The 17,869-nt window shown below is 36.6% G+C and overlaps 1 protein-coding gene across 7 annotated transcripts in view; it reads right to left on the bottom strand.

The window, feature by feature from the left end:
• The window catches only part of LOC120541448 (neogenin-like), a 396,809-nt gene that overhangs the window by 113,944 nt on the left and 264,996 nt on the right, over positions 1-17,869 (bottom strand). For all 7 annotated transcript variants that reach the window (XM_039773085.1, XM_039773086.1, XM_039773079.1 and 4 more), the window contains exon 5: positions 13,278-13,414. In XM_039773085.1, the coding sequence (XP_039629019.1) occupies positions 13,278-13,414 (137 nt within the window). The remainder of the gene's footprint in view (positions 1-13,277; positions 13,415-17,869) is intronic.

Here is a 17,869-nt window from a genome sequence, read left to right as displayed (position 1 = left end):
AAACAAATTCTGAAATTAGAAATTCTAAAGCAGCATTATGGGATAGGCTATTTAAAAATAAAAAGGCTGCTGTATTTTTCAAGGTTATTAATTTACAGTGTCCCTATTGACTTTTGATATGCAGCACTTTCTTTGCTTATCACGGACAGACCTTACTTATTTGAAGCTTATGACAAAGGTCATATTTTAAACTTCATCAGTTAAATTAGAATTGTCTTAAGTCTCAAATAACCTTTGCAAGAGAGGAATATTTAACATTAAAAAAGGAAACTTCCAACTCAACATAGCCCTGACACATTTCTGTGACCAATACCTGCAGTTCTTTGGCTTCTGCTCTCAATTATAGAAAATGTAGGAAAATCAATATCAAAAGACAAACGTATGTAATAATAAAAAGTCTGAAGCCTTCAGGTGTTATTGATCACTAGCTTACATAAAGTTGAGGGGGATGGAAGCTGCAATAAGATGTATGATAATTCCAGATTGGGGCAAAAATAACCCCACAGTTTATGCACTGCTTACTTTGCTTCACTTATCCCAGCATTCGGGAAAAACTTGATATGCCAACAGCAATATACATAAACAAGAAAATGTGCAAAAAGCACAATGCTTGGCTTACAAAGAGAACACCACATAAAACAATAACCATCCATGAAATGCACACAATGAAACCAAGTTTAACTGGAGCCATCATTTACCATAGCATAGAATCACTGACACAGAACAAGGAACAGTCATGTTTACAAAATATAATTTCTTCTGCTTTGAGTCATTTTCATGTTTAACTAAAGTGAGGGGGATGAATGGAAAATGTAATTGAAACAATTTGTTTATCTTAAGTATTTGTGACAATAGAAATTTTGTTTCATAAAGAAACATTTCTTTTTGACCTAAAATTTAACAGCAGTCCTTATTTATTACATAATCCTTCCATTTTCCAACTAGTTTATTCCCACTGCAAAGCACTTTAATCTATTCCAGCAGTATTATGTTCAAGGTGGACACCAACCCAATAAGGACTGCCAGCCCACTGCAGGGTACCCTCTAACACACCAACAGTCTGAGATAATGTGGCCAGTTTAGAGTCACCACTTGACCTAAGATGTATGACGGAAACCCAATACTGAGGCTCAACACAGGTCTTGGGAAGCACAATATTTTTCAAATTTCTCCAAGCCAGTAAAAGGCACCATTCTCTGGACTCCTTTTGTATGACTTTATTACAATGGTTACTGGTTCTACATCACAACCTGTGGCCAACTGTTCAGGTACGAGTAAGTGCTACTGTGAGGTTTGCTATTTTGGTGTTCAGTGTTGGCCCTTGCCTTGCATTCAGTTCTCCGAGATAAGCACCAACACCACATAAACCTATTGCATGCTAATAGTATAATTAAAAAGCAAATGAATTTCCAAAAAACATTTGCTTAAAAAGAAAATATTTCTTTAACTGATTTCCTTTATTTTGACATAAAATTATCCTTCCTGTCCCAAAGTGTAAGGCATTTGAAATAAAACAATGCTCATTAAAATTTAATATTTCACAGCAGCATTAGGTAATGAAAATTTCATTAGTTCCAAAGTCATAATTTTAAATTGGAAGCACATGGAACACAAAAGCCTGGCTCATATTCAGCAAATAAACTCTAGAGAGTGGAGCTAATTAAATATGCTAGAAACATCTTAGTGTCTCTCTATTTGCAGTAAAAACTGAGACTTGTTGTTAAGCTCAATGCACAGATTTCACTCCCCTTGCTATGGCTCGAGATCAGAAACCTGACGGGAAGGAAGAAACCAAAACCAAAAAGCAACATGTTAGCCCAGAGAATGTCACACAGAGTTCTGGTTCTGGATTCAGATTTACAAATAAGGCTGCGTAGTACAGTGGTTAACAGTTTGGACTTTAAACTTTGAGGTTGTGGATTCCAATCTCGCTGCTGATACTGTGTGACTGTGAGCAAGTTATTTAACCTGCCTGTACTCCAATTTGAAAAAAGAAACAATTGTATTTCACATGCTATTAAACTTCCTTGGACAAAGGTGCCAGGCAAATAATAAATAAAATAATAAAAAATAAATGACACATTTAACCACGTGTTGATCTTAGGAATTATGAAAAAAAAAATGATTAAAAGCTGAATCCAATCAAATTTTCAATTATACTTTCCCTTTCTTATCATAAAGTTCGGGTAATTAATAGAAATTGAATTACAATTCAAATAACACAAACTGAGAAGTTGGCAAAAAAGAAAAGAAATCCTCTCAAGCAGGTTCTGCAAGACACAAGACCCTGCTTGCTGTAATACATTTCAACTACTTTCACCACATGAGGATATCTGGGAGCTGAAATGACCTCCACCAGCATATAAGAAATGTCATATCAGGTAGTGAGCGTGAAGAGGTGCAATACTCATTTCTGGTCAGCAAAACAAAACGCAGGATTGGTCTGAAGGACATCAAGATTTCTTACTTTCAAATAAAAAATACACTCACCTAGTTAAGAGCCTTTATGTATGATATATGCATTTTGAAACTGTATTTAAGTAATCTGGAATATAGGACTATGTCTACATAAAACCTAATAATTTTCTAATAAATTGGGAAGATAACTATTTGGAATACTGGGGTGTTAACATCACACTTAGTATAGACTATCAAGATGACAGATAACTGAAATAAAATTTTGCTTAAAATGAATGCAGTTGCCCTCACAGACATAGGCAAATTGTTCAGACTCCATCAAGATTAAGGTACTGTTAATAACTTTCACTGCATCAAAAAGCCTCTACATCTGGTCACCTATCAGAGAGGGGACCTTCCATCAATACACATCCTCTGCTCACATCTACCTGGCCAGCTCAGTAGCTGGAGACACCCTCTGGCAACCCAGTCAACCATTAACTGCCTTGTTTTCTCATCTCCATTCCTTGGTGTTAGGGGGGACTTCATGAGCTTTGCTCCCTTTTCCCACTGCTGTCCCTTGGTGTTCATGAATCCTCTCAGAGTGGCTGGTCACTCCTACTCCTTAGACACTCAGCATAAGTGATCTTAATTCCAGCGCGCCACTGCTCCATACAAGGCTTCATCCCTGAACTGCAAGACTCCTCTCAACAGCTTTACCTCTCTCTTGATCCTGTACTTCCTCTTTCTGCTTTTCTCTTCTGATTTTAACCTCCTTCTTGCTCTTCCTCTACATCTTACTTAGGATTCTTTTATCATCTGTGGGTGCAGGTGATCTCCGCTTAATTACCAAGGAACATCAATGAGGACATTTTCTGGGCTGATCACACTTTCACATGCAAACGCAATCAGCTAATTTGTTCTCTAACAATTTCACTGCCACACAGCTTGACAGCTGCACACACCTACACCCATGGAGCATGAGCTGCACTGTTTTTATTTAAATATGCATCTCATCACAGGTTGTCTATGTCAATGACAGGCTGAACTGACCCAGTAACACAGAGGAACTATAGATTTAAAAAAAATAAATAAATAAAGGGCACAGCATACATATCTGTTTTCAGAAACTGTGCTCCTTAAATGTGGTTAGTGACATCCTTTACATGTTCTGTAACTCAGTAGCATCACTTCAGAATCAAATAGAAAGAAGAAAGAAAGCTTACTTGTGGGTTGCCCTCTTAATACACTGAGGTAGCGGTTAAGGAAAACACTGACATCCACTATAAATAATGTTGCACATCTTCTCTATGGCAGACTGACACAGAGTACTTTCCACTAATAAATTATTCATCAGAGTATGTCAAGAAACACTGCTGGGGCTCCTTTATATTCACAGCAATATGCCTGCATGATGCCTCACTGTGGCTGTTCTTGTATCTTTAGATAATTCAGAAGTTTTCTTTTTTTTGTAATTATGTGTGCCTGAGGGAAATTGTGGCTATTGGTTTATTTTTTCAGATCCTTTTAAAAGCATAATCCCCCCTTATGACAAATAAAGTACTACTATCTACCCATCTATGAAGAATTTGAAAGCAGGACACTAAATCAGTAAAACAGATGTGTTATCCTCTATGCTATCCATTTTTTTTTTAAATCATTAGTGAAGTAGAGTCAATCTTATTTTCTATAGACCCAGCTAAGTGAAAAGCAGTGTAAATCACATGGCATTCTGTGCGATACAATTTGCATTTAGGACATGTAAAGCACTGCACTTTATCTTTAAATCTTCAAACTGTTTAATATAAAACAACCTTCTTTGAGGAAATGAATTGTGAACCAAAAACACAAAAAACAGATTTCCTAAACTTGCAATTTCCAATGATACAGTGGGGTAGGTTGTAGGATTACATGCAGATTGTATGTACTTGGCATCTGTTTTTTTTTTTTTTTTTAAATAATGCAACAAAGCAAAACAATCTTTATGGCCTCCCCTACGCCAGGAAAATTCTGCATGGTTGGTAGAGTAGAAGGTGTTAATTGCGTGTTTTGATGCAGGCATACATAGAAGTGCCCTGTAACTCACCGGCATCCTGTCTAGTTTTGGTTCTTACAATATGCAATGGTCTATTTAATTTATTACTGTTTATACATGTCCTTTTTTCAATTAGTTTATCCTGTGCTGTTGTATCCTTGCGCACATTTCATTATTTAGGATGTGTTGATGAGTCAATGGGATTATTCTACTAGGTTTATGGGGATTAATAGTTATCCTATGAGAGAGATTTTTTTTTTTTATATAAACAGAAGCTTAACAAATAAATGGATGTAAATATCATAACAAACAAGAAAATCCCTGTCTTGACTAAAGATAGAAAGAGTGGTTACAATCTGGCATTATAAAGGCATATTGCCATTGGTATAAAGAATCCCCAGTAGTGTTTCTTAACACAAAATGTACAAACCGTAGGAATGGCATGTAGTTAGATTCAGAAAAGAAGAATATCAGTCTGTGTCCTCCACATTTGGGAGATATTCAGCTCCAAGGTTGTTTCCTGTTATGCAACCACAGCTGCCAGCAAAAGTATTGTCCTAACCACTTTAACACAGTACTGGAAGATGATGGTATGAAAATATATGTACTGTATGTACTTATTTCATTCCAGATGTGAAATGCAACAAAAAGGCAGAAACTTAAAAAATTGAAAATTCAAAAAATAAAAACGCACTGAACATCTGTGGGAAACTGGAGAAGACATATGAACTGCAGCACTAAAACCCCAATCTAGTGTGGAAGAAGATGTAGGGAGAATGCAGTGATATGGCACATTGCCACACCCACCACGACAAACCACTTCAGGATCCCAAAATAGGACCCAAGCGCAGCTGTGCAATGGATGACACCTCAGTACCATACTAGTTTGAATGGAATGTAACATTGTGTGATTTATTTATTTTTTTTTAAACAGTGGCTGGAGTACCAATCCTGCCACCAACCTTCGAGTTTTCTCAGCAAGTTGGAGGACCTTTCTACAGAGTTAATGCAGGTTAAATGTCATACTCAAGACACAGCAATTTCAGGTTAAGGGCCTTGTACATTTCCCCTTGTCTAGTGGTAAACAGAAATTGTTTCAATTTCTCCTCTCCCCAATATATCAATAGCTGGAGATAGATATAAATATATATGAATCAGGGCTGGGCAAGTTAACGCATTATTACGTTAACACTGACAATTATTTTATCATGCATTAATGCAGTTTTTGTTATTATTATTATTAATATTTTGAAAGCCTCAGTCTTGCTAGCGATCAATAGAGATCAGTGATCTTCTTGTTACAGCGCTTTGATACGCTTTTACTAGAAGAAAAGTTAGCTTTGTTGATTTGACCTTGATTCCCTGGGCATGCACGAGTAACGAAGAACAAACAGTTTCTAAAATGGCATATGGAAGATACCAAAGTGAATACTCGAAGCAAAATAATCCGTGGATGACTTTTTCCATTTTAACTGTTGAAACGGAGTATGATTTGTTGGACTCTGATTTTGATGCAAATGATCTGGAGATGTAGATCGAAAATGAAAGTGAGGTACCGCATCAGCTGATTGGTCCCCACCTGATCGTGGTGCTGAACACGTTTGTGTAGCTAATTTACCTATGGCAATGTTCGCCAGGGAGGACAGACACCTATGATTACAGGAGGTACAAGCCATAATGCGTCTCATGGCAACTTCCACCCCGGCGTACCTGTCTCACAAAAACAGCCAGGCAGCCAACTTACCTGCTAGCCATCGAGCCACCGCATACTGCAAGCAGGCGCCAACAGCAAGCACAACAGGCAGCAACAGACATTTAATGTTGATTTATAAACCTCTGGCAGTTTATGTTGGGATTTATAAAGGGGAAATGTGTGGAACTTTGCTTATACACAGTTTTGTGCATCTGAATGTTTTTGTCCGTATGCCATGTTCTAGTGTGAATTCTACATACAGCATCATACATGAGGCCCCAGGCAACAAAAAAGACAAAGCAGCTCTAGAAAAAGTCCAGAGAAGTACAACTAGGCTCATTCCAGGACTGCAGCGGAGGAGTTATGAGGAAAGATTAAAAGAGCTGAGCCTTTTTAGTTTAAGAAAAAGAGGATTAAGAGGAGGCATGACTAAAGTGTTTAAAATTATGAAAGGAATTAGTACAGTGGATCAAGATTTTTACTTTAAGTTCAGCAACAACGCAGGGGCACAGTTGGGAACTTAAGGGTAAATTTTGCACAGACATTAAGAAGCTTTTCTTTACATAAAGAACCACAGACACATGGAATAAGTTACCAAAGTGGTGTGGTAGACAGTAGAACTTTAGGAGGAATTAAGTGGATAGGACAAGTAAACTTTGTTCAGCTGAATGGCCTGTTCTTTGTCAAAGACTTTGTAATGTTCTAAAACTTGAGGAATGTGAGGCTACCACTTCATTATTAAACTCATTTGGTTAGGTAACAGCCAAACTGTGTCCACTTCTCATCTAGATAACATACTCTTTAAAAGCAGTCAAAGATTTTGCTTCCACTCAGTAGAGTGTCAAAGATATTACACAACCGTAGCTATGAAGAATTAAAAAGAACATTAAAAAAAAAATAAAAAACTTGAAGGTAAATCGTACATGGTTATTCACTCAGCCCTTGAATTTTCATTTCAGTATCATTTATAATCTTACATAAAAAAACTCTCTCAATTTTATTTATATGGTACCTTGTGAGATTCTTCTGGTTACAGATCACAAATCATTTATATTTAAATATTTCATTCTTGCATTTTTCAGTATTAGCAAATATAATAATTTTGTTCTATTTGATTTTGGGACACATGGACAGAGCACTGGATCTCATGCCCACCGTTTACTTTCAAGTCACTTACAGGCATCAAATGTGGGAAGGACCCGATGGCATTTTACATCAGGCTTACACACATGTATGAGACTTCTAAAGGGTCAAAACCTGATTTGTGCTGTACTGCATGTGTCTCATGTAACCAACAGGGTAGGCACACAAGGGAACTCTCATTAAATGTTAACATCTGCTACTGTGATTGTAAAATATGACCATGGACAAAAATGCATTTTGTACTTTTTTTTTTAATAGAAACTTACTGTATTTGCAGAACTGGAAGGGCATACAATCTTTAAAAATGTGGGAGACACAGACGTTGTGTTCTTGATTTGGACATTTTGTACTCTAGTCTGGTTGTGAGCACAGAGACATGCTATGGTCTCTGTGATCTAACTGATGATGTTCTTGTTTGATGGATCTCTGTCTAACTGATAGCTGCTAGGTTTTAGAAATCATGAAATTGTAACTAGCTTATATTTTGTTTTGAGTTTCCCATTTGTGGAAATCAATTTTGCACCCTTGCCTTGTAACTCTTTTCCCAAAGAGTCCTCAGACTGATGTTACTCTATTATGTTGACCTCTTTGAAGAAATGTTTCTGCTAAGCAGATAAATATAATAGATGCTGAGATTAGGACATAATAAGTAATGCATCTTTTGGAAAGTTGGAACAGATCGTAAAAAAAAGTAAGAGAAATGACAAAATAAGCTTTTTTGCTTTTGGGGAAAAAAGACACCATTTTTAAAATCTGTTAAGGCTGAGGCACTAAGAAGCATGATAGAATCATAATTGTCTAGGTGCCACTGGTCCAGTTCACCTCAGCTCAACTTAGTCCAGATTAAATATTTACATAGTGGGGCAAACAAATGGCATCATAGAATTACAAGTATCTTTTTATAGCTTTTACTGGAGTGATGTTTCATTCACTCCAAACCTTGCAATTCTTTTCCTATAAGAAAACCATACTATAATGTAAATTTATTGAAAAACACTCATGAAACAAGCAACCAAACATGCAAAGATTATGCTTTTTAACTTTTTCTACATTAGTCATATCATCCTAGTTGAAGGGACAGGATTTCCAAGGAGAGTAATTATATCATATTTGTATTAAGCCATTAGATCATAGGAAGGATCTGCTTGTATGGCTAGGGTGACTGACTTTCATTTTTTGTGCACGGGGTATCTTTATCTCAGCCCATTCAGCTCATGGTCCAATTCACATGTTCAAGATACTACATCTTAATCAAATGGGAATTCAAGCATGCTTACCATTTTTTCATAAGGAGTATTACTTTAATTAGACTTTTCTACTCTTCAGATTTTAGGTGGAGAAGTTAAGGCATGACAAATTTAATCAGCTATTCATTTTTAGTTGGATATCTTCAAGGAAAGAACACCAAAATAATTAGAAGTTTCAAAGGTGGTACCAGCCACAATTCGCAGATTTAATATCCATGCATAAAATCGGGCCATTGATGAAAATGATTAGAAAGACAGATGCTTCTTTTTTAGTATGAGCCAAATGCCTCATGCCAGCATGTTCACGCCTAGCTGAGTTTTTGCACATAAACACTGATTTAAAATGACAGAATTTTACCTTAACAGATGTATTACTTGGATACACAGGGCTTTTTTTTCATTTTTTGTCAAGGCTAAAGAACCACTTAAGGAAACTTCACCATGGGGGGTCATGGCTTAATGTGAACTTGGGCAAATCACTAATGTAAAACGAAACAGCTCACCAACCGTGTGGTACATAGCAGCCAGACCCTGAAAATTAAATACACGCTTGTTAACACCAGCAATTCTGCCATCATACATAAGTACTTCTATTGTATGGTAGAATGCCAGAAAAATTGTAACAATCTGACACTAACTTATACAAGACCTGCCAGAGCACAAAAACTGAAACACAACACATGATGGAGAATCGGTGTTGAAATGTAACTTGTCCTTTTTCTCTGGAGTGTACCTTATTTTTTATTGTGTTCCTTAAATATTAACTTTTGAATTGTATATAAAATTTTAGTACAATCCTTTTGTTAGGTTATTAAGTACTACTTGAACTAATATTGGTGGGGAAAAACTATTACACGTGAGTTGAGTCAAGAGAATCCGAACGCTGTGCTACAGTCCCCAACCAAAATCAAATAACTGTACCAAAATCAAAATGATAAGTGGACAATGAGCCTATCATCAACAAGTCTTTGTTTAGTTATTAGCAGAACTGTGGCAGTATATAAATTCCTGATAATTTTACATTTACTGCATGTCACTATTACAATGCTAAAAGTTTCAAAAGAATGGAAAATCATGTGATGAAAAGGGAAAAAATGCAGCCTAAAAAAGTTTCAATTTTAGGATAGGGGCAAATAAGACAGAATTGTGAACATTTTTAAAACTAAAGAACATGAAGGCATTGTGATCACTTAATAAATTAAAAATGACATTTATTAAACCTCAACCTCACAAGGAAGGAACAGCCAACAAAACAAAAACCAATAAATAAAACAGAAAACTATTCCTATTTTTCTCACTGTGCCTGATCCCTTTTAGGTGTCATTATAAAGTGCCTGAAGAACAAAATTCTCTTCCACTTAACCCTTCACCTGTCTTGCAGCTCATCTACAAACCTCAGAAGCAGGTGGATTTAAATCTTGGGCAACTTACAAAAATCACTTTTGGAGCAAGAACACACTATAACAGACCTGGAGCCTTCCCACCAGAGCATCCTTTATAGCCTCACTTATGTTACTGTATTCTAATATATATTTAGAACATGTAGTATGCAAGGGGATCCCCATGCTGTCTGTCCTTTACAATATGCAGCAAGGCTTCACTTGTTTCAGGTAAAAAACCTCCTGCCATCACCTGCTGTTAGAGAAAATTGCTTCCAGGGTTCCAATTAAATAAATGAGGCATAACATCACCTAACATGCCTGACATCTCCCATCTATCCCCAATGGTGGCTTGGAGGGACTCTCCAATTAATAGTCAGAGTTTCACTTTCAGGGTACAATCTTGCTGAGATAGTCCCTTGCTATGTGCCACTGCTACATTCCTTTCAGCATGCTAAACCTCTTGCCAGCCAGGAAACCTATTACAGTATTGATCAGTTTTTATGATTAAAATGTAGAAAGCTAAAATATTGCTTTTAAATATATTCCTTAAAACATTACAATTCTATAACTTAGAATTCAATAAATTAATAACTTTTACAAGGGGGTTACATAAATACAATTAACCCATAAAGGAAAGGGGTTCTAATGCAATGCTGATAACTACATACATTTTTTTTTAATTACTAAAATTAGGTTGGATATTTTTTTTTACTTGCCTCTTTTTTTCTAATCTAGCATTTGTAATTCCGGTTATAGCTTCTCCCATTTGTGGCCTGGCATGCAATACACACCAGCAGGGAGACATGAAAAGTATCATTTGCTCCTTTAAGAAAAAGAGATTAATATTTGGGATTTATCATTCAAAAGACATTACAGTTCATCTTGATTTTCACTCACAACTGAGGAGAACTGTACTAAATTTCAAAAAGGAAGGAATCTTACGTGTGCTTCCTCTATGTCATGGAAAATAAGCCAACAGTATGATTATCCTGTTTCAAAGAAATGTAGATTCCTATTTCAGAGACAACAAGCATATATGTAGAAAACCATTCGTTTAATTGTTTGCTGGCCTTATGTTGACCAGCAAACACCAGGCCACATTGAAATCAACGCTGCTACCAGACATGCAATGTGTAGATTGAGTAATGCAGTGTGTATAAACATGTGTATTCTGTCTGTGTTATTGGAGCTTACCCCATTTCTCAAAACTGTTCAATTCCAAACTTGGTGCTGCTTTTTCAACTTAGTACCCAATCTTTAGGTAATCGCAATTCTTCATGCAGTGATTTTTCTCTTTAAAGCTGTAGTTTCCCTAAATTTTTTTTATATTGAAACAAACATCTCATTCTTTTCAATAAATTGGAATTACTATAAATGGTGTAAAGCTGAAATAAAAATGACACACACAAATATAGATACATCTCATTGTAATGAAATTTACAGGACCATAAAAGTATTTCCTTATAATGGAAATTTTGTTATAATGAATATGGGAAAAATACATATACTATTATGACTGGGGTCTCTTATGACAACATCTCTAACAGCAATGGTGTAAGGATAATAGTTGCTCTGGGCAAAAGTAACTAGTTGTCCTCTGCAGGATCAGGCTTACTGCATAACTTGCTTATCATACAAGGTTTATAACATTTAACACCAGGGTTTGACCTGCTTTTCCTTGCACTCTTCTGGTCTGCCACAGCAGTGATTCTGACCTGCTGGTATTCTTCTAATCTGAAGATGGGAGCTAAAGCAGGACATTTACCCCTGTGTCACAACTCCTCTTCTCATATGCTTGAGTACTGAATGTAACAGCTCCTATTTTGAATGAAGTCTTGAGACTGCACCAGCATTCACTATACAGGAATAAAGTACTTGTATTTTCCTTGGAAAGCTGGACTTGCCCTCCTGTCTCTACAACTTACTTTGTAACCCAAGCTTCCAAAACTGCAAAGAAACGTTTTTGTATATTTTTTTTTACATACATATATACACATATACAAAAATTCATACATCATTTGTTTTAACAAAATGTAAATTTCAGTATATCAAACATTTTTTTCAAATAAAAATGGCCACCAAAGATTATAATGTGGCGCAAAAAAAAAATTCATGCCGTGCCATACACTTTCACTGAGTCACAGGAAACCTGCAACAGGCTGTCTCTTTCTTGTTAGATGAAAAGAAAGTGATAGTCTGTTGCAAAATCTCCAGTCTCGGACAGTCTCTGTGAGGCTTGACAACAGTGTAGGCACAACATCATACACATTGCCAAATTCTGAGTCAGTGCTCCACCAAGAGTCCACATGGGTAGTTGTGTTGTGTGTTGATATTGTACTGTTCGAGTTCCATAGTGTGGCTCAAAGTTTTCTTTGCAATGAACAAAAAAAAAGAAAGAAATGGCGTCAGTTTACGCTTAAAGAAAAATGAACAATCCTGGAAAAAGATGATTCCGGAATGAAGAAAAATTACAGCGAAAGTATTCAGAATTGCGTCTTGTGGAAATCAGGGGCGGTCCATCTACCCCTACCCTGACAGACAGAGACACCAGTTCCAGCACAGAACAAGTTTATTTACAAAAGAGGAAGCACATCTCCCTCGCTTCCCTCAACAGCACAGTACAAAGAGCACCAAATATACAGTCTCTTTTCGGTCTTCTCCTCCTCTTCTTCTTCTTTCCGCCTTCACTCCTCCAGGTCAAGCTTTGTCCCTCTCTTCCTCCCGACTCTGGCTCATTGAATGGAGTGAGGCGACTCCTCTTATGTTAACTTTGGGAGTGCTCTAGGTGGCTCGTTAATCAGGCCTGGAATCATTCCCGGGTGTGTTGAAAGCCCAATGTATGGCTTTGCAACTCCCCTTGGCAGTCCCCACAAAACCCATCAAGGCTGTGGTGAATCCAAGGGGGTACAAAGCAACAACCTCAAAAACTCTTTGACTAATAACACAGTGTGGTTAGGTGTGCTGTCAGTGTGCAAACTGCTGTTTTACATGTGCCACTACCCCAGGTGTTTTTTTTTTTTCTTAATGCTTTTAAGCAGACATCTCAGCAATTCTGGAAACTCTTTATTAACAAGGTTATCAATGTCGAAAAATGTGATCACCGTTGTCTTGATATTTGATATTACCTAACATGCTTTTTCCAGCTTGGAGAAAAAAAATAAGATAAATGTCAGAAATACACACTCGATCAATTCAGCACAATACTTGGCAGACTTCTTCTATATAAGACATACAATACCTAGTGGCATAGCTGAAAACTACACCCTACTCCTATACTACTGACGAACACATGCTCTGACAGCAATATAAGAAAGACGCACCATATACAGTATACTGTATAATATATAAAAAAAAAGCATCTGAAGTATTTTAATAAATACCTTGGACCATCAGCTCAGCGGACGCTTGAAGAGTGTCATTCTCATTTCCTGCTAAACATGTGTACATGCCAGTATCCTCTTCAGTGATGTTCAGGATAAGAAGACTTCCGCCACCAATTAATTTGGACCTGTTGCCACTAAAAATGCAGGAAGAGAATACATAATCTTTAAGGCTTGGAAAATGAATGTACTTAAATTTTACTCACAAATTACAGTAAAAAAAAATTAGATGGCAACAGTTTAATTAGGACAAGGTATGAAAGTCACTGCACTAGCAACTTTCCAGTTGTACTGGTTTTAAACAAGCTTTGCAATGAATGGTCAATAGTATTTTATGGAAAATGAATCATTTTAAAAAAAAAAATTAAAACATATAAATTTATTTAAAAATGATCGCATTTTTGCAAAATACATTTACTTAATACACAACATTTAACTAATATTCATGACTACACATGTTTTCAAACCTTTATAGGTAGAACTGCCAACATCTAGTTAAAAAGTATATTCTATAAATTGAATACAATAAAAATGCGCAAAGGTAAATGTTTTTGAGTAACAGTGATCAAGTACAGCAGCAAGTGTGGAAAAACTCGGTCTCCTCAAAATCACAACTAAAACAGGTATACATGAAGTACAATTTGGAGCCCAAACTCTTACAGTTACAGTATATCTTTGAAACTGAATTAAATACTTTTGTAAAACAACGGCAGGCACATGTTTCATTTCTGTATCTGAAAGAGTGAAAATGAACTAATCAACAAGAATGGCTGCCCTAAAACTCAGAGATTTTGATAAGTTTATATAGGATGGAAATAAGCATAGCCCCCTAAAAAGAATTAAAAGATATGCAAATGAAGTTGGAAGGCTCAATGTTAATACTATTGTTTGCATAAATACAAAAGTTCCCATTTAAATATACAAAACATCTGCTTAAATTACCAGATCTTAAGTTCCAAACATTTTGGAGCACATGAGTATATTAAGCTAGAACATTTGTTTTTTTCAAACTAACATTGTAATTGAATATAATTGACCTTTTCAAAGCTCATACCGTTTGTGAATATTGGCAGTACGTAAAAAAAATAGAAACATTTGCATAAATAAAATTGGCACCAATTAGGGTTGCGGGCAATCCCACACCTGTGCACTAAGTGCCGGGCTGACCTCACCTGCATCACTCACAGGAACCACTCCCACCATGCTATCATGCCTCCACACAAAGATATGAGCGTGGAAATTAGAACTATTTATTTATTAAAAAGGCCACCTTTTTCAAATACTGATCCCACTTTACTACAGCATATTAAATATATGTCAAACATTTCTTCATAATTCCAATATGCTCATCACTTTTGGTAGGATACTTGTTGCTTCATTTCCAACTTTGAAGGAAAAAACATAAAATGATTTTACCTTATTTTAGTAGTCTGTACTTCAAAGAAAAGAAATATAAGAAAGCAATGGCTACAGATTAAAGCCAATATCCCACCAAAACAAAAAGCAATATGTTGCCAGTATGATGCTGGCACTACTTAATAGACCTTTCATGTCAGCAGCTGCTTTTGAAAATATGTTCCAACAAGTCTACTTTCATTCTAATATCTAAAATGATGATATATCAAACCACAAGAATGAAACACTTTTATTTTTTAAAGAAACCAGTTTATCTGCAAAAATTGTAGAACTGTTGTGCACACGCCAGAGGGTGAGAGAGAGGCTGTCAGAAAGGGCCCAACAAGCCATCCAGAGAGGGGTGTGTGTATGTGTGTGTGTGTGTGTGTGTGTGTGTGCGCGTGTGTGTGTGTGAGTGTGTGTGTTTGTGAGTGTGCGAGAGAGAGAGAGAGAGAGAGGGAATCAAGAACTCAAAGAGCAGAAATCACAAGAACTATTCCAATGGTTTAAATCTACTGGCCTCAGTGCATGACCCTAGTAAGCTCAGATAGAATTCTGCCTTGGATCAGCACAGCTTGCGCAGTGTTGCCTCTGCTCACTAGTGAGCAGTATGAGATGGAGCAGGCAATATCAATGAGTATAGGCGCATGTATGGCACAAAAAAGGATCACTGGAGCTGCACGGAAGGAGCTGTGGAAGATCAGTCACAAACAAGGAGACAAGGTTCGGCAAGATATTAGGCTACCATCAGAAATGATAATAAAACGCCATAAAATATCACCGAAATGAAGATCCACCAACACATGTTGTCATACAGCATAATCACCAAATAGCAGTATTAAGATATCTTCAAATCAAATTCAGGTACTCAACAATGAAGTGTACATAAATAAATTTAATTCAATATGATGACGACTCCAAAATTGAAATGTACAAATTAAAATATGTAGGGACACCACTGGTAAATTGTAAACGAAGCCAGTGCCATCCTGATCACCACTACTACTTCTTCCGGCTGCTCCTGTTAGGGGTTGCCACAGCGGATCACCTTTTTCCATATCTTTCTGTCCTCTGCATCTTGTTCTGTTACACCCACCACCAGCATGTCCTCTCTCACCACAGCCATAAACCTTCGCTTAGGCCTTTCTCTTACCTGGCAGCTCTATCCTTAACATCCTCCTCCCAATATACCCATCATCTCTCCTCTGCACATGTCCAAACCAACACAATCTCACCTCTTTGACTTTGTCTCTCAACTGTCCAACTTGAGCTGACCCTCTAATGTCCTCATTTCTAATCCTATCCATCCTCGTCACACCCAATGCAAATCTTAACATCTGTAACTCTGTCTCCTGCTTTCTGGCCAACTTCTCTAACCCATATAACATAGCTAGTCTCACTACGGTCCTGTAGGCCTTCCCTTTTACTCTTGCTAATATCCACTCTGGAATATGTGAATTACTGGTAAGCAAATTCAGCTTCCTGGTGCCTAGAGGCTAGGAGGCTAAAACTTAATGACTGCCTTGATTTTGTACTTTATGTTCATAATGATTAAGGTCACGCTACTAGCTAGCACCACATCCAACAACATCCTACAACTGCATTGTTCTGTGTAGCTCATATTGCCATCACATGTTGCAGATGAGAAGCAGAAACAGAGAAATTATGAAACTGATCAATGCATTAAAGGATTGCAGGAAAACAGATTTTATCCTGTCTGTGCCATGTGCAAGGCAAGTTCCATCGCTACGTGAGATGCCAGGACTTCATAAGGTACAATCACATATAACCACTGTCACATTTACTGATACTAAGCCAGTTTACAGTTACCAAATAACCTACATATCAAATCTTTCAGATGTGTGAGAAAACTGAAATACCTGCAGAAAACCAGCATGGATGTGAAAAAAAGTGTGCAAACGCCAAGACAAAATAGAAAAAAAGACTAAACAGTAGATGTCCTGTACAAACAACACTCTGCATAACGTACAAAATATAAAATGTGCATTTGAAACATGAAATAAAGAAAATCAATAAGAAAGAAATACAGTGTTTCAGGTGTTGAAAATGTGGACATAAATCCTCTGGTTTCAGTGCAGTGACTAAGTGCTAAACCTGTCCCAATGACCCAATGTAAGAATTAATGCACAAATAATATTCTATACACAGAAGCCCTACAGGCTATTTTAACTTCCTACCAAGAAAGAGAGATAAAAATCAATAGGATTAAAGCAACACTAGTCTAGCATTGTACTTGATGCTCTGGAAATGTGATAGCCCTCTGGCTCAGATAGCAAGTGATGCAGAGATATGCACACTGCTGTAAAATCTGATATACTGCCTATTGATCAGTTTAAACACTGGCATTAATACTGAAACTCAGCTGCCTGCACATCTGAACCTACCAAGGATCATATTAAAATAACCAATCCTCCTGCTTTGTGTTTAGCAGTACACAGTAATGCGACATAGCAGCAACCTATGAATGGAAGATGACCTTTTGGAAAACAATTTTATAGATTTCTAAACTGTATACTTGAGTGATGTAATGGTGGTAATTATTTCTGACCATAAGCAATGCCTTGTATTATAGAAACATTATAGCAGCCTGTGCTAGAAGAGTGCTAAAAGAGGACAAATTCTTCTCTCATTCATTACCTCCCTTAGCTTAATATACAGTAAATACTAAACAGAGCAGATCAGTTTAAAATATATTAAGAACTAGTTAGAGATCTTTTTCTAGTAAATTCTGACAGCATCAGGAGATTGGACAAGCAAACACACATTTGATTAACAAAAAATCTTCAGAAGCAACAAATCATCAAAACAAAACAAAAAGAATGTTATGTGCAAGTCATTGCAAGAAACCTTACATCCTATAATACTAGAGAAATATTTGTAGAAGATTTTATTGCCAAATATGTTCAAATTAAAAAAAACACACAAATTCATTCCCATCGTATTAAAGTACTTTCAAAGAGTATATGTGCCCCCTGAAAATGTACTGTCATTTTGACAGCCATTATGGTCATGGCAAAAATCAGCAAAAAATACATTTTAATTGTTGTCAATGAGAAAGCATATCACAGGGACCAGAACAATTTTACTGTTGACGTCAGAAAGTTCAGACATTCAAACCTGTGTACAGTTTGAGCAAACTTATAATCTTAAACGGAACAGCCTGTTAAGGCAGCTTG

The sequence above is a fragment of the Polypterus senegalus genome, chromosome 12 (assembly GCF_016835505.1).
Source record: "Polypterus senegalus isolate Bchr_013 chromosome 12, ASM1683550v1, whole genome shotgun sequence".
NCBI classification, from domain to species: Eukaryota; Metazoa; Chordata; class Cladistia; order Polypteriformes; family Polypteridae; genus Polypterus; species Polypterus senegalus.
Note: the sequence above shows the minus strand (reverse complement) of the source record. Positions and strands in the feature narration are given on the sequence as shown.